An 18,331-nucleotide genomic window follows, 5' to 3' on the forward strand; every position below is an offset into this window, starting at 1 on the left:
GCAACACAGTCTGCCTGCTCCTCATCTAGCCAGAAGAACTTGAGTAAGACACAGGCAGATATGACAGATCAGGTCTGCTGATCTAAAAAATTTATGCAAACATTTGACTTCTCCTTTGAATGGCAAAGAGTACAGACAACAACTTCACAAATGTAGGGAACTGCTCCTTAACAGAGTGGTAAATCCTAATAATCCCTGTTTTTCTGAATTTATTTTCTGAGACATATAAGGAATGTATTTTATTCTGTTTGACTTTTTTATAATACAGTTGCGCTACAGTTTGAAAAACTTTGACCTAACTAGACCAAAACTGTCTTATTTAAATTATGCACAATGATGTGGTCTCTTTAGATCTTGAAACTTAAATTTGGAAGGAAAAATGCCCACTAATTTGTCCAAAGGACAAATAGTTCATTGGTCTGTATTTCAGGGAGAATGAACTCATATTAAGTAGGGAAAACAAATTTTGGCTTTGTCATGATGCATAAACTGGAAAGTATGCATTTCAAATTTTGATAATTATATTAGAAGATTCCTGTTGATCTTGATCTCTCTCTTGGCCTGTAATGTCATTACAGATTAACATGGTGTGCTGTGTATTCATGCAATGTCCAGTCCAAAACATGATAAACAATCTCTGTGCCGTCTTTAAAGGGAAATAAACCAGGCTCTTACTTTGTCTAATGGAAAGTAAATTCCTTATTTATAATACACCTGTAACTATCTAATTGGAAATAATTTTTCCCAGCTACAGCATGTGTTATTATTCTGGTTTTCTTAACTAAAAAAAGTACTTCTGGCATTGCTTTTATTTCCTGCACAACATATTCTTTTCTTACAGAATGTGCACACTCACAAAGGTATTTGCTATCTGAATGGCAAATACCTGTTATCCAGATGGAAAATAGACATTATAATCAAAAAGCACATTCTGCTTTTAGCTTTACCAATTTATGGTTCAATGAAATGCAGGATTTCATTTCTGAACCTGTATCAGAATCTAATTTACAAAAATTTGCCATATATAATTAATACCCTTGTGGCATTCAGAATTGCAGGCAAGTAAAAAAAAAATTGAAGTGAAAAACAGCAAGATATCTATGAAGTCTATTTTCCAAGTTTAATTTAGAATGGCAGACAAGACATTGCAAATTTTTGCTGGGAGTAGAACCATATAATTTCATTGATCCATTCTTATGTAGCTTCAAATACTTCATCAAAAATCCAACTGTTTTCATTTGATTCAAATCTGACCTCCTCTAGTACAATTTAAATGTTAAACAAATGAAGATAAAACACTTACTTAGGACTGAATTTTCTGCCATTGTGAACAATAAGTACTTTTTCACCCAGTAGGTAGTCCTGTTAGCTAATGACATCAGAACAACCGTTTGAAATGAGACAAAGATTTGATTTAGCCCAAAACCCTCTCGCCATCAACGGCCAAAACAAAAAATGCTTGTTTGCACTTCCAGTGCAAGATACTACATGAAGTGGGTGAGATTCCCAGAGGTGCATAACACAACCTTTAATTTCTCACCCTTTAGGCGAAATTACATATATTATTACACACTTTGCAGAGTCTGACCTGGACTATCATCTTGCCATTTTCACTAAGTAGAATAAAAATCAAGGTACCCATGCTATAGATAATTGCGATACTATAAAACTTAATCTAATGGTGTTGGGATTTCATTTTTCAACTCTCTGCTTAGTCTATATGTCATTTGAGTTGCATTTTTTAATGAGATCATGACACACAAGAAGGATAATATTAATATTGAATTGACTGAAATAACAGTTAGCAAAACAGAAAGGTTTATTTTTATGGCCCAAATACCATTTCAAAATTTTGCCTCGATGTTTCATTTTGGCTTTTTTATAGAAAAACTATAGATATTTTTTAGAATAACCAACACTCTAGAGACTTAGCTTTAGAATATCTTCATTATTTCATCAAAATATCTGGTAGAAATATCCCTGAGTGTTATGCCAGAAATAAGGAAGCTGGAGTTTTAGGCAAAGCATAGATAGCAGTAATCTCAGTCTTCAGTCTGTCTTGATGCCCACATTATACAAATTAGTCTAATTAATGCTTCCACAGAAAAGATGGAAAAGGACAATGGAGATACTTTCACAAACTTCAAGGACCAGACTTTAGCTGAGTTTCTATTGTTTTAAACATTCTCTGTGGCTGATATTTACCAGCATAAAAGGGGAAATAATTGTATTGGCTTCACTGGAAAGTTAAGGAGTAATGGTTTTGTTTTGATTTTAGTCAGATATTAGAAAAGGATGTTATTACAAAAGTTTGCTTGTAAAATTTGCTAAGCAGCATCAGTAGAGAGTATTTAAATTAACACTGTTCATATGTGGCCTAGCTCTAATTATTATGGGTGATTACTGGAAGAGTTACATGGCACAATATTCTGTATTTGTTATGTAAGTCATTACACTAGCTACTGGTATAATGTTCAGATTTGGGTTAAATATTTGCTTTGAAATTCCTTTTTTAAAATTTAAATTCATATTTCCTGAACATATCTCACTATGTCTTTTGACACAATAAAAAATTAATTTCCTCTACAAATTTCTGACATATTTAATGGAAACTCAATTGCAATAGAATTTGCCTCAGCTTATGATGCTTGGGGAACTACATTTTGGTTGGTTTTGCAATGTTAAATGAGCTTAAATTTACAAAACATTTTACTTACACATATAAAAATAATGAATGTGGCTTTGTCCATATGTTTTTTTCTTTTGAACTCCTGTTTCTGATTCCTCAGTTTGCAGCAAGCATATACACTTACTTTGTATCTTTACTCTTTATTACCCAGAAAAATGTTGTAGGTTTTTTTTCACTTTGTTCTGTATACCATCTCCAGTTGCTGTCTCCTTAAATGTCCAACAACTTGGATTAGAGACTGGATATAAAATGGGAGTGGATTTTATACTGCAGGGGAAACAAGTGAAACAGAAACCCACATGCACAGCAGTTTTTGTCCCAAGTGGGAGCTGGGGAGCTCAGGAGCTCAGTGAATCACAGCTTGGGAGCTCACAGCAGCAATTTTATTGCTTGTGCTGCTGGGGCTGCAAAGGCAGCTCATCCCCTGCCCTGCTGCATCTCTCTGTGGGATTACTCTCTCTCACACACAGCAGACATGCAGGTGGTAGAGCCTTTTTTCTCTCAAAAACAACAGCTGCGTAGCAAAAGTCAAGAAGAAAAATCCAGCTGGAGGGCTGGGTCTTGACATTTTGCTTCCTTCTGCAGAACCAATAATGGCATTGGGTACAGCTGCCAAACTCTCATTTCTTTACCTGAGAAATATTGTCTTAACATCCATGGAAAGTATTCATTTGGTTTTCAGTTTTATGTCCTCTGGGATTTTTTTTTTCTGGAAAAATGCAGAAAAGGAAATGGCACAAAGTTTAGAAGTCACAGCACTGAAATCCTTTGGATTAGAAGTGGTCTCATGAAGTTAATGAACATTTTCAAATGTCTTTCTGCTTCTTGGAGTATCACTGAAGCCATCTGAAATTCATTGCCCTCATAGAGCAGGTGCAATTGTCAGGGTCTGTCATCTTTAGACTGCCCTAGGTGTTGTTTCCTCACTCAAGCTAAAATTCATTTTCTGTCTTTGTCTGGTGGAGACCTTATGGTCTGAATTTGCCCTGTCTCTTAGTGGGCACTAAATAAGGTAAGCACCTTGCTTAGCCAGGTAGTTTCCCTAGGTTTGGTGTATGGTCAGCATTTAGAGAGGGTGACTCAGCCCTCAGAAGAGGTGCAGAGCCTTCCAGGGATGTTTGTACCAAATTTTGGCTAAATGAGGAATTCACGATGCCTGTGTTCCTTAGCTAAGTGTCCCATTTATGCATCTGGGGTGGACAGTGTAGGAGACACAAAGTAAGTGCTGCACACTTCAATAGATTTCACTGAAATTTTATATGTCTAAAATGACACTAAGAAATGAAGTAAATTCTGCATCACAGCTACAAAATTATTAAAATATGCCTTTTTTGTTTACTTCCAGCTACCTCAGAGAACACGCATGAACACAGTAAGTACCAAGGCAATATAGAACATGTTATTATAATTTTCAGAAGGAAGGTATTTTCTTATTTTTACAAAGTTTTTGCAGCCTAAGCTGGAATTCACCAACGCAAACTCACACAATATTTTGACTTATGACACTGGTTTTCAATGACTCGCTCTGCTGATGCAGGACCAGGTGTGTTTCACAGGTTCCAGTTTGCATGGAAACCCTTTTCCAATTCAGCTGAGACCCACCTATGCCTTTTGTCTCCATGGCAGCTTCGCACTGGGAAACAATCAAGGGGGCCACAGATGGGGAAGGATCTCTGCAATTCTCTTGCCAAGTCTCTGGCCCAAGTTTTAGAGATTTATTTCTTGGTATGCTGCAATGCTCACCTGCTGCACAGCTTAGACTTCAGAGCTACAAATCAGAATTAAACATACTTTTAACGTGCCTCTGAAATATTTTCTGTATTATAATGTTGGGATCTGGATAGCACGCTGTTTTTAAATAGCACAAAATTGCATACATGTTTATGATGATACAGAATAATATCCTTTACTATTAGTGACTCATAGTATATTTACGGGATCCCCATACTAGCTAACGTGAAGAAAATTAGCTCTAGTCCAGCCAAATCCAGGACAAAGAGAAACATGAGAAGCTTTTTTGTCTTTTCCTTTATGAACAATACTGAACACTTATTTGTCATTCTTTACAAGAAAATCCCACTTTGTTTTAATAAAATCTGCCATCGTTTCTATATTAAACATAAAGGAGGAATTTTCTATACAGAAGATCAGTGATAGCAATCACAATTAGTACTAGAAGCAATTCATAATTTTATAAATTCTATTATATTTCTAAAAATCCACAGAAAATAATTAAACCACATTAAAAAGTTTAAAAATACTTTTAATTATTTTAATTTTATAGGAAAAAAATAGCTCAACATCTTTTCTTGAGAAATATAGTTATCAATTCTTCTCAAGTCTAGCAGGAATATGTAGTGCAAAGTTATCTTTTTAAACTATAATGGGAATCTTTTCTTTTTAAAATCTTCTAAAAACTAAAAAGCCTTCTAATATAGGGGTTCTTATTTTCAGAGCATGAACGTGCTAAACGTGAAAAAGCTGTCTCTCAGAGCAAGCCAGGTAGGTTTGGTGAAGGAACCTCCCCTTACACCCAGCTCCACTTAATCAGGATATGTGTGATCTGCAAAACTCGGACACTTCCCTGAGCTGGGCACAGATGTTTTGCTTCGTGCCACTGGGTTTTTTCAGTGTCTTGGAGAGGAACAAATATGAGGGTGACATTTAACTAAAAGGATTAATCTGTCACAGTTTTTGACTGTTCTTGTGGTTTTTCTCACTGGTGTAGCAAAAAGCACTAGCAAAACCCATTTCCCAGAGTGTGATGAAGGAGTGCTTTAATGCCCTGCACTACATCAAAGAGGTGCACTGGGAATTAACCCTTCTCAACCCTTTCAGTAAATTAGTTATCACATTAAGTGAGTGTGGGCCCCCCAAAAAAGAGAAGCTACAATCTCATTGAGTACACACTCTGCAGCAGAGTCAGTCTCCAGCTCCTGAATCTCAAAAGTAACAGGAGCTGAACTAAGAATAGCAATACTAATCCTGGGCTGATTGTGCACTTGGGTAAACTGTTAGTAATGCCTGGCTGCTGTGAGCAGGACAAAGCGTCCCCCTTTCAAACCAGGGTTCTGTTCTAATCATGTTTTTTGAGGAGGAAGGCCCTAAAGGACCCGCAGCTGGGTCTGGTGTGAATTAACAAGACTAAGAGGGTAACCTCACAGAAAACTCAGCTACTGATGCTTAGCTTACATCACTCCTGAGTGGTTTTCCAGTCCCACTGCAGAAGCAGTGGGGACTAGAAAGCAAGTATCGACATCCCATTGACCTTTGCTGGAAGTGCTGCTGTTTGAACTTCACATTGAAATGAAGTGCTCATGAATAAGTGATCAAATAAAACATTTAAACCTTATGTGTTCAATGGTAAGTAAGGAGGCTTTATTTCATTAATTTTTCCCTATTTTTTAAGAAATAAACTTCTCCTATGTATTTAGTACTTTTCTCATTCATTTTTCTAGTGTACAATAAGTTGTAAGTTAAATATTTTCATAGACATTTTCAGGTTTCTGGAAGCCTTGAGGATCTGATTTAGTGAACGTGTATTGGTTTTGAATCAATAGGGAAAAAATATTTCCCCTTCTTTCAAAGACACATAGGCCAAGCTTTTCATTTAACTCATTGATCACTTTTTGTGTATTAAGAGCTAGTAGAATGTTTCAGGCATTAGGTGAATTCAGCCAAAGCAGGAACAAGGAATCCAAGCTTGGTGGCCACAGTGGTGGCCAGAAAGTGAGCTGCCTGGAGGGATGGCATGACCACTCACCTTTCCTGCTAAATGAAATCAGTCCTGCTGCACAATTAGCCCAATCTCATCCACATAGCTGCAGGAAAATAAATTTCCTTGGTAGGGCATTCTCGAACATCAGAGCCCTGTGTCACAAACCAGTGTATTGGACTGATTAGGATTTTACTCTCGCATGCTACAGCACACTCCAGACCCCAAGCCCTTGGTATTTAGGTGCTTGAAGGGAAAATAAATAGGAAAATGCTTGCTAAATTTCCTTTAGCATAAAATCTCTATTCTCAGATGATAAATGGTTGCTTTGGAGAACAGTGGCTGTTTTGAGTTTCACTTGATGACTGGAAGTATTAATCTGCAGGCACTGGTGGTAATAGTGCTTCTGCCTGCTGTGTGCCAAGGAGTGCTCTTGGGTTAACAGCTTGAATTATAAAAGCTTCATTCTGAACAAAACAGTGGCCTTCTTTTTCACCTTGATTCAGTGCAGCTTCAAGCCATTTCTCTTATGCCTCCTGCCATCAGACTTAGAAGTATCACATGACTGAAATACTATAGAATTTCAGAAAATATATTGATCCCATAGGGAAAAGTTTAAATTAGAGTGTTTTGTGTATATCAGTGGAGGCAAGTAAAGCAAGGGAATCCATTCCTGATGTAATTCTGCTGAAACTGCCTGCAATATGCAGAGAAATGTTTACAGCCTTATTTTTTCCATTTAAATTAGGTACATCAGGGAAAAAATTAATATTAATGCTTGTAGTGCTGCAAAACTGGAGCCCTGCAGAGCAAATAAATTCTCTTCAATGAAAGATTTCAGAACTTTAAACTTTGGGCTCACTCAAAATCAGTATTTTTTTAATATTCACAACGTTTATATTTTTACTCTCTGCAGCTTTATGGAGTCCTCAAAATTGTTTAATTTTTTATTTGGGAGACTCCCCATAAGATGGTAAAAAAAAGAATACAGGAAAATTTAGAACTATTACTTCTGTTCTTGGCAAAATAATATCTATTGTCCTCATCATATGTTTTTCTCTGCTTTTCCTCATACTGAATGTGGCGAACAGATCGATTTTATGAAGCTTCCTGATGTCTTAAAGTGTATTCCCTTCTAAGATAGCTCTCCTTAAGTCTGGATATTCTACTCCTTCAGTTTCCCTTCTGGCTACAACCAGTGGCTGGAAACTCAGAGAAAAAGCAAGCAGCCACAAGAGTTACTGTGTTTATTCCCATATGAATGCAAATCCACAGGCCTGTCCATGTTTCAAGAGAAATTCATTCTGAGAAGAAACACTGCCCCTACTTTCAAATCAATCAGATGTGCCATCCACTCACAAACTTATTTCCTTACTTATTTCCTCACAGACTTGTTATCCCAGAGTTACAAAGCAAACATTGCCATACATTCTCAACAGAATTAGGAAAGGAAAAATATATTATTTCATGCTCAAAAGTGTCAGGATAAAATCCAAAGAAAGAGAACCCCTTTTATTTTTACTTGTCATTAATCCAGGGCATGTTACAGGGCCATTATTTAAAGGCAGCATACCAGGTTTTCTTCTGTATTGTCACATAGAAAGTTTAATGTCCCAATCTAAATTAGTGAAATAGATTGTTATATATTAAAGCTCCTATAACAGCAGAAAAAAGGACACTTTCTCTCAATAAGTTGCATCTTCAAGCTGCTGGTTGTGCTATAAAACATTTCTAGCTCTACAGACAATCATAATATGGAGGTGAGATTTTTAATTCATGGCTTTCATAAGAAACTGACAGTAACAATAGCTGAGTAAGGGCAATAATAGTGCCCTAAATTTAATACAAATCAAGAGAAATTAAATTGACACATACTAGAAAACAAATGAAAAGCATAGAAATGCAGAGCTATGTTTACTTACCAAATAATAGAAAATATTAGTAACCAGAGAGCTTTATCCCTCCCTATATTTGACCCCATCAGTACTGATTTTCTTCCAGAAATAGACCAAACAAGCAAGAGAAGGGGACCAAGAGATGTCTGCCCAACCTGACCTCCACACAGTCATTGTCATCCTTGATCTGATGCCTTCCAGAGGTCTTAGTGGAAAGGAAGGCAGTGGAAAGAGGCAGTGGCTGCAAACTGCTTTCAGCAAGAGGAATGGCAAATATAGTCTGACTGTGTCTTAAGCATATTTAAGAAAAATTTAGGAATGTACATGATTGTTGAAAGGTAGAGTTTAGGAGGGGAGCTTGAATTCAATTATGGAAAAAGACACAAAATGGTGTTAAGTTATAAAAGGATGAGGTAGGGTGAATTTGAAATCAACTACACGGGGCAGAGCAGAAATCTGAACATAAACATCTCAGTTTCCACCTGACTGGGGCATTGGGAAGGTAAAACAAACCCCACTTGATCAGAAAGTGTAATCCCACCAAGTTATGTGGAGAAGAGGAAGTTCAGGTCCAGTGGCCAATGTTGGCATGGGTCTACATCATCTGAGAATTGTGCTGAGCAAATCCACAGGCAGCTCAAGAGCACGTGGGCTTGGGCAACTTTTCCCATGAGATTAGAGAAGTTCAAGGCTGCTCCTGTGACAGATGTCCAGCTAGGCTGAGGTAGGTTTCTCCAGTAGTGGGTGGTATGAACTGGCATTTCAGACTGTCCCATGTGTCCCTCTGTGACCTGTTATGTGCTTGGACATCCCCATACCTTTTTTCCATCTTCAGAGTGTAGACACATGAATACCTCCACCCATGTTTGTAGTTAGTCTTTAAAGTTCTGGAAGATATTTAGTTGTTCTTCGTGTTGTTTAATACCAAGCTGTTGGACTCAGACGTTCAGGAAGGTGCTGTTGGCAAAGGTGCAATGGATGCAGGAATAGGATGGCTTCTGCCTGAGTGCCTGCCTGAGAGATGCTGAAGGGTATGCAGCTGCTTTCTGGCAGCTGAGACATTAGGCCCAGTAATTTACTTTTTCCATGAACATGATCTCACCATGCAGTCAGAACTCATAATGCCTGCATGCTGTTTTACAGTGCTATAATGGGATAGTGATGGTGAAGACATGCATTTATTTTATCATTGTGAACAATATGCATAATATCACCTATAGAAATATATTTCCAATTATATGAACCTGTGCTAACACATCGTTATTTTAATGCTGCTTTCATGATACAGAGGAGAAAATGAAACAACAAAAGACAACTCCCACTGAGAAGTCAGGTAAGAATAAGTGATTCTCCCCTGACTGATGGAGGGGGAGGGGGGTACTAAACACTATTCAGCACTCATCTAGTGTAGTATATTTGCATTGCAATATTTTTCACAGTGTTTTGAAATATGTAACTGATCACAAAGAAAAACCAGCAGAGTGCAAATTGCAGCTTCTGTTCTATTAAGAATTGTCTTTCCAATGATGAAGACAGGTCAAGGTCTTTCAGCTCCTTAGCTGCTTGTTCCAGCCTGTCATTAGCCAGAGCTGGGCTAATGAAGTGAGGTCTAGCTGTAAATCAGACCTCTGAAAGGATCCCAAATATAGGGATAAATCACCAGATGGATTAGGACTTTGGATCAGTGCTATGGAGAAAATGTTGTTGGGACTAAACTCTAAATCTTTGGGTCATATGTGTGATTAAGAGAGTATAGTTTTTTAATGCAATGTCGGCAGGAAAAAAAAGTCAAGTAACAATGAGTGTTCTAGAAGCTGTGAAGTGTCAGACAAGGAATTAGAACATTCTCATCATCACTGGCAGTCAACACTAAGCTGTCTGAACTTTAGGGGTTTGAATGCTGTGCATGCCTGCACAAGTAGGGGAAGCTAAGAACAAGTGAGAACTGACTCCAATAAAATGCTTGAATGTTAAAAAGAAAGGGGGGGGGGAAAGAGTTTATTTTTTCTTCTTTAAGTATCTAACTATTACAACTTTATCTCTTTTATCTTCTGTAGCCCAGGCAAAGCCAGCAAGTATGTTATTCTTACCTTAATTAGAAAAATTCCTGTAAAATTGTTGGATACATGTATCTTTTTTTACTTTTACATAAGAAAGCATGCCCTTGGCAATTTCTAGTTTTGCTTAAAATTATAGTGTCTTTATCACCATGTCTCCCATTCCTTTCATTTAATATAATGTCTTGTCATTACTATTTAAAAGCCCATTTGACATAACCAATTGCTTCAGTGCAGGAGTGAATTCATTCCACACTTCCCCTATCAAAAGTCCCATCAACAAAAATTCATATAGTAGTTAAAGTCTTTTAAAAACCACTATTAAAATTTACCTGACTTGAATGAATGCTCCTGCTAAGTTAAAGAAAAAAGAGAAATTAATAATAACTGCATCCTGAATTCTTCTCAGTCTAAAAGGATTCAAGAGAGTCAGTACCTTAACTTACCACACAGCCTGCTTATTGATTGTCTACACCTTTCACACCTTCAGAATGCAGATTCAACTACAATAATAATAATTTAAACTGTCAATTAATGGCCCAAATAATTAAATGATCAAAAAAGTCCAGATGTGGGAAATGAATCACTCTTCACTGAACCAATTTTTCATTCATGCTTCATAAAAGCGTTTCCCATTTGAAATTCCTTATGATATCTTCATCTCAGCATTTCTCCACTTGCCCACCTGAAATCACAGCTACCAGGAGTTCAATTATTCATCTGAGTAGCAGAAAGGCTGAGGCATATTGCCCTTTTTTCAGAGGCCATTCACACTTTCAGCACTTTCCAATTTACAGCATGCTTTTGGGTCCTCATTTCTCAAAAGGAAAAGTGATGCACAGTCCTTGAGCTGCGGGAACTTCACCTGGAAACAAGGCCAGGAGAGCTGTCCATTGATTCCACAGCCATAAAATGCAGTTTCCACTGTATAGCTGCTACTGTGCTATGAGATCTGTGTGGTGGGGTTTTTCCTAAGTCTGGCTTTTGTTTGTTAGACCTATTTGAAAAAAAAAATCTGCTTCAACTTTTCTATTTCCAGCAACATAACATAAATTGTAATTTTTTCAGGAGTAATTATGAAGTTGAAGGATGGGAGGAGGGGTAGGGAAACAGGCATGTGGAGATGAGATGCATTTTCCATGCCTAAATATAATTTCTTCATATGTAATCTTATGTGTCCAAGACTTTGGGAATTCTGCTCAAGTATATCTGAATCAAGAACAAAGGATGAGTGAATGGTTGCTGAGTTTACTCTGCACTCTCCTTTCTAATAATAAAAATTAAAAATGGATAAAAATTACATTTAAGAAATTACAGAAGACCCTACTAACATATTTCTTCCTTAAGACACATGCATGACTCTTAGTAGATTAATACTAATATTTGTGAAGCTTTGTGCAGTACTAATGAACTTTGCTATTTTGTGGCAGATCCCTCAGTGGATAATCGTTTAATAACCATTCATTTGTGGGTTTCTTTTTCAAAATAACAGCATGAAGCAAGAGAAGGGGAAAGTTTAATCCTGAAAAAAATACATGCAATTCTTCTAACCAAAAAAAAAAAAAAAGTGCAAAATGTAACTGAGAAACATTATGGCAATTTTGTTATGCTGTTGTTTTTTGTTTAGAGCATGAAGCAATCAGACATGAAAAAGATGTTCCCCTTACAAAACCAGGTAAGCACTCCTGCATTTTATTTTGCATATTTGTTTTGAAAATGTTATTTAAAGAAATAGTGGAAATACAATTGCATATGACCAATGTCAAAACCCTTGTCCTGTGATCTATTTTGATACATAGAATGGCCCTGACATGCCATACCACAAACTAAATAGCACAGTACATACTTGTAATGCTGGTTGTCATTTTAAGATATATGTATATGTACATATCAAAGGTCAAATTTCTGCCTCCGTAATTCCGTTGATGTCAAAGGCATATGTCAGCAAAGAATTTGAACTGCTGTCTGAAACTGCCTACTTTAAATGGTTCCATTTTTCTAATTATTTGGGGGGATCTGCCTTTCATTTGGACTTCAGAAAACAGTTAACCTCCCAGGAAAAGCAATACTTAAATTTTCATCCATTGCAGGTATTATATGATATAGTATTTAGATCTTGATCTGGCACCATCCATAATCTGTGGTAAATGTCTCTGATATCACAGCTCACGCACAATTGCACTTGCACATGACAGAGCAAAATTGATGCTGGTACAGGAAGGAGCACTGTTCAGTTTCACTGTGGACTGTCATCATGGTTTTAAAAAATGTCTGCTCCATGCTTCTTCATGAAAGGAAATAAGAAGAATTAAAATTTTTATTGTTAATATTAGTCATCCTTTACTCTAGCAAAACAATTTCGGTCCATAAATGAGAACACCTCTACTAATATAATTCATTATTAGATTGTTGTTAATTGCTGTGAGATTAGTAAAAATGTGTTTTGATACATGGAAACATCTAGAATAAATAAAGCCATTCTCTGCCATAACAATATTATGCCAAACCTGACTGTTTTGACCATTTTTCTTTCCTCTTTTTACTTCCCAGTCAAACCGAAAAACACTGCAAGTATGTGTAATGACTTATTTCTTATGGAATATAAACCTTCTTTTCAGATGCATGTTCTCTAAATTTGCATTTTTGCAATTTTCTCATGTTAGATAATGCTATTTTCTTGCCTATTCTCACAGATACTCTTGTATTCTGTCTGCTTTCTGACAGCCAAACACAACAAAATCAAGCACATTTATAATGCAATATTGTGAAGATGCAAGATTCAAACTGTGTTTGTAATTTTTGCTCCCTAGAAAATAATGTAAATTACACTGGTAGCAAAACTGATATTCTAGTGGGTTTAGATGAGTGTGGATGTATAATTTATATCTATGCAAATATACTGTTTATTGAAAACAAGAAAATAGCATGTAGCCTAACTGAATTAGACAACCTTTTCCTTAATTCTTTTACCATTTGGAAATTACTTACATCATTAATTCACTAAGCACGTTGTTGGCCTTGTCCCAATGAAAGCTTTTTTTAATAAAAAAACCTAAATTAAATTAAAGAAGAGAAAGAAATATTTCCAATTTAGATTAGTTTTAAGGAGGATTCAAGAGGAACTTGTCGCATTGCAAAAACTTCCACTGAAGTCATGGGATAATGTCCTTTTTAAGGTTGCTTTTAAGGAAGGCTTCTGAACAGATGAAGACTGGGATCTATGCTTATTGTGGCACATTACATACTGAAAAGCATGATCAGACAAGAATCAGAAGGACAGTGTTTCTACTGCGTGCTTTGAATTGTGAAAATGCTGAAGTGTGGACCTTCACAGAGGAATTTAGCACAGGATCTGTGGGGGCTTTTTGGTGCTGTGCCTGGCATTTCAAGACCAAACCACATGTTATTCTGGTGGAAAGTAAGCTGACGACAAGGCAAAGCAAATTCACTTTAACTTTCCATGCCAGTCACCTGTGCTAGGTGCTTAAAGTTAGAGAGGATGAATCCTGCTCTGAACTACCTTTAGGAAAACAGAATTACTCTGAAACCCAGATGTAAAGTGGAAGTGTGAGCACAAGGTATCTGAAATGTGCTTACACTGAAGGATCTCCTTCAGCCCTGAACTGTAATGTTCCATTTTTTAGTTATTATTGCAAAATTATTACTTTCTGGGAAGCTATCCATGGGCTTATTTCCATTTTTGCCAGTATTTTAAGAAAAGTTTGCTCTATTTGATTCTATTATCCACTTTTGCTCAGTCTTGGTTTCTCTGGATCTTTTTACTGACACATAATGTCTTCTGCAGTGATTTATCTGAGAGACCCAGTGATGGCACTCACTACTGTTAGAGGCTCATCACATATTTAAGTGACTAATTCCTTATGCTTTCATCATAAACATCACTGTCTACAATGCTTTTTTATCGAGAGCTATATTACCCTGGTATATTGTGGATATAAGGAATAGCCAGGATATTTTCCCTTGACCTTTGCAGAAGGATGTCTGTACCACACTCCTGAGCTTATATTCTGCTGCTTGAAATGATTATAAAGGTTAACAGTACCTTTAGAAAAATGGAAAAAAAAAAAAAGAAGAAAAAAGAAAAAGAAGGAAAAAAAGCAGAAACAAGCAGACCTATGGTCATTTACAAAAGTAATCCTCTATACACTGCCCCTTTTTGAGTAAACCATCCTTGAATAGATCAAGATTAAGATTTTAAACACCAGAGCTCTCTATTTCAATTTGATTTTCTCCACTTAAAGGAGAGCACTTAGTTGGATCACTGCCTTCTTTATTTATAGAGGTCTATATAGCTTTGCTTCATGTATTTCTTAGTCAGGTCTGCAGTGTACTTACCATAACATGAATGTAGCTGTCATGTAATTCAGTATGAGCAATAGACACAAAATACCCACTGATTTTGGAGTTCAGGTCCAGTGGAATATAGAATAAATTAATATATTTGTCCTGGGCTGAATTCATTCACACATTTAATCTTGCTCAGTCTTATTGGAAAAGCAAATGTGGTTTTAGTTGCTAAAGAAATTGGGTCATTAGGGAATGCAGGTATAAACAGAAAGACAAGGCTGAGTTTGAGAACAACCCAAATTAATCACACAGACAATTTCAGAGTAGGAGCTTGTTGCCATGGTCTAACCTGTAGGCAGGTATACATCACACAGTCACTTACTCAATTTTAAAAGCAATTAGTAAATCATCTTATTTTCCACTCTTTCTGTTTTAGTGTGCAGGAGGGTCTTTGGCAGCCATTGACCATGCATCAAACTTGAATGTGTAATGAAACAGAATTTACTCCCTGCATACCGACTAATGTCTCACAAATTGTGAGACATTACCTTGAACAGAAAACAAAGCTGGTGGCAAATCTTACATATGCAGGAATGCCAAACTGTACTTTGCAGTCAAGAGGAACATGTAGGCTGATACTTAAAAAAGACCCTAAGAATTGCCAAATTATATTCCCACTTAGGTTTAAAATGAAAGCTCCATAATAGGAGTAATATGTGTCCCAGTGTTCTCAGAGTAAGTCAGAGTTTGTTGATGCATTGAGAATAGGAAATGGCCCTTACATTTCATAAAACAGAGGGTCAAACCTACTGCCCTTCAGGTCAACAGTCTTGCATGACTGTCCAAGGAAATAAATTAATCCTAAATTAGGGTACATGCACATAACTGGGCCCATCCAGATTCCTCAGAGAGACACTCCCTCACTTAAGAAGTGAGAGCATGAAACCCTTTCCTAGATTCAGTACCTCAGAAAAAAACCTTAGTTTTTTTCTTCTGAAAATGAAAAAAACATATGAATTATTCCATGGGTCATAATGCAGTAATGTGTCATCTTTAGGAAGCTATGAGCAAGATCATAAGCAAAAAGGTAAATATTAAAGGACTTTGGCATGTTAGCATTTAATAGCAGCAAAACTGGCCTTTTTGAATGCCAGTGGTTCCTAAGCATTGAGCACTGACATTTACAGGTCTCCTTATGGGCCAAGATTTGAGTGAAAGTTTCCTGGGATGCATTAGGGAAAATGATGATTAATTGCTTAGTCTTCCTGTGGAAAAAGCATTGACTGAAACATTTTCACCTTCATGTGAGCTCATGTTAATCTGAAGCCAAATCTCAGCAGGAAGAAAGTACAGAGAAAGCTCAGTCAAAGGAATACCCTTAAATGCTTTGTGATCTTATTCATTTTTTGTCCTGGTCTAACTTTTAAGAAAAGAGGCTTTTCTTTTTCTTTCAAATTGTATTCTTACATAAAAGTGGGACTAAAGAAGCAGCGATGGGTAAAAAATTATTGGATTAGAAATGACAATGTAATTAATTTCTTTGATTTAAAATGAGTGATGATGATTTATGCCAGAGAATTTCTATTTCTATTGGATTGACCACTTTTCATCAATTATTTTGGATATTATAATAGCACAGGAATATATGCTTCTCTTGTGCTAGGTGGTGTGGAAAGATTTAGTCAAAATCTCTCAAGAGACTCTATTCGTAAAAGGCAAGTCAAACTGCTAGTGTGGGAGAAACACTTAGGGGTCAATGTCAGCTATTCAAGGTCAGTGTCAGTCTTTAGATGGGAAGTGTGGATGATAAGAAAAGAGAGGTAACACTTAAGCTGAATACATTTTTTGGAAAATAGCATAGTCAGCTATAACCTTAAAGGCACACTTAAAAATGAATCTGTTTAAATATTAGCTTGCTGGAAAGCTTTGGTTGGTGCAGTGTTTGCATTTGCAGGAATTGTATGTTGTATGCTGGATTATTGTACTTCAAAGAGTGAAACTGTTAGCTTTCAGTGTGAAATTCTACATACACAGCCATTGTTAAGGCACATTTGTTTGTAAATTAATACCCTGCAGAAAAGTTGCAGATGAAAGAGATCATCTATTTAAATGGTTGCTTGCCCTGAAAAAACATGGTACTGAAATTCTTTTTCTTTTCCTTCCCTTCCCTGCCTCCTTTCTCTTCATTGCTGGTTATTTTCCTGGAGAGCCAACAGCTGAAATCCCAACATCAGGTAAATATTGCGTTTTTCCAGTATGCCTCATGGAAAGAACTAATGAACACACCAGTGTTGATTAATGCACTTTGCTCATGAGCAAGGAGCAGTGACAACGTAAAGCAGCATGGGTGAAGTGACAGCCCTGCAGCTACCATAGGCTCTGCCATAGGCTCTTCTTTCCATCTGATTATGTGATTTTCACTGCTCACCTTCTGCAGCATGTTTTGGTGAGCTACACCCAGGTGGTCCTCACTGAAAGAAAGAGCTGGTGTGAATCAAGTGACACGTGCCAGAGGACACTGAAGAAAGTGTTATTACAACTGGTTGGATGATGCAAAGTGCAAATGAACCATTTGAAGGCAGCCAGCTATTTTTCTGCTGTAGTCAACAGGGAATACTGAAAAGGGCTCAGGTGCCTGAAGTGACATACTTTGCTTAATTTCAATCTGCCTTGATTGGTTGAATGGAGTCACAGACCAAATGCTTTTGCAGCTGGGGAAAAAGGATGCAGAAAAGGAAACAGCACATGCTCAAAGTGAATTTAGACTAGGAAAAACACCCCCCAATAAAATAAATCACAATCTATTGCTGCAAGACTTTTAAATTATCACATTTGGCAGTTAAAAAGGTCCATCTAGCTCCATATCGTGGAGATTTTTGTTTATTTATTTCTTTCAGATGTTTGAGATCACTCTGGGAAAAAGAGTAAGAAGCAAGCAATAGGCAGAGTCCTTCCCTAGTGTATTTTGGCAACAAACAAATAGGTAAATCTGGCAGTAGTTAGGGAATTGCAGAATTCAATTGCTAAAGTCCTTATCAGAATTTTCTAAACTACTCTGCAACGAGCAATATTCAAACAATTTCTAACCACTCTACACAAAGCCCAGAACTGCTAGTGCCACTAAGAGTAGCAGGCACTGTTGCAATATTACAGACACTGTAAACATGCCATGAGACACATTTACCACAGTAATTCTTCCGGGGAAATTACCAGTGAGACAATCTTTGCACAACGTACTTACTGTAAAAGCCCTGTATTTCTGATGCCTGTCACTTAATGTTATTTCTTTTCAAATCTTTCTAGCCACAAAAAAACCAAAGACAATTAAGGAAAAAGAAGGTAGGAATTTATTCTGTGTGTTCGTATGTAGATTGAAGATCACAATAAAAATAGTATGAGATTGCAAATTTGCATGTTTGAGGCAACGCCTAAAATATCTGGGTTAATTCTCAAAGAATTTTACTTGAAAACTCTAGGTAAAATCTATTCAACAGTCAGTTTACCAAACTTTAACTGTTCTACTTTTTCTTTGTAGAAAAAACAACTACGAAGAAACAGCTGAAAGATGAAAAACCTAAAGGTAATAAAGGGATGAAAATCTCTGCAAACAGCAATAAAAATGCAAACATTCAGGTTTGGGGGATTTTATGGGATTAGAAAGAGGATC

At 36.7% G+C, this 18,331-nt stretch overlaps 1 protein-coding gene across 23 annotated transcripts in view; it reads left to right on the forward strand.

Moving 5' to 3' along the window:
- Nucleotides 1-18,331, forward strand: part of TRDN (triadin) — a 223,406-nt gene that overhangs the window by 180,694 nt on the left and 24,381 nt on the right. For 22 of the 23 annotated variants that reach the window (XM_058801368.1, XM_058801372.1, XM_058801376.1 and 19 more), the window contains 9 exons: nucleotides 4,035-4,061; nucleotides 5,144-5,191; nucleotides 9,588-9,632; nucleotides 10,357-10,374; nucleotides 11,984-12,031; nucleotides 12,907-12,927; nucleotides 16,872-16,898; nucleotides 17,968-18,003; nucleotides 18,200-18,244. In XM_058801368.1, coding sequence (XP_058657351.1) covers nucleotides 4,035-4,061; nucleotides 5,144-5,191; nucleotides 9,588-9,632; nucleotides 10,357-10,374; nucleotides 11,984-12,031; nucleotides 12,907-12,927; nucleotides 16,872-16,898; nucleotides 17,968-18,003; nucleotides 18,200-18,244 — 315 coding nt within the window. The remainder of the gene's footprint in view (nucleotides 1-4,034; nucleotides 4,062-5,143; nucleotides 5,192-9,587; nucleotides 9,633-10,356; nucleotides 10,375-11,983; nucleotides 12,032-12,906; nucleotides 12,928-16,871; nucleotides 16,899-17,967; nucleotides 18,004-18,199; nucleotides 18,245-18,331) is intronic. The other variant, XM_058801382.1, reaches the window with a different exon arrangement.

This window comes from Ammospiza caudacuta, chromosome 3, assembly GCF_027887145.1.
Source record: "Ammospiza caudacuta isolate bAmmCau1 chromosome 3, bAmmCau1.pri, whole genome shotgun sequence".
NCBI classification, from domain to species: Eukaryota; Metazoa; Chordata; class Aves; order Passeriformes; family Passerellidae; genus Ammospiza; species Ammospiza caudacuta.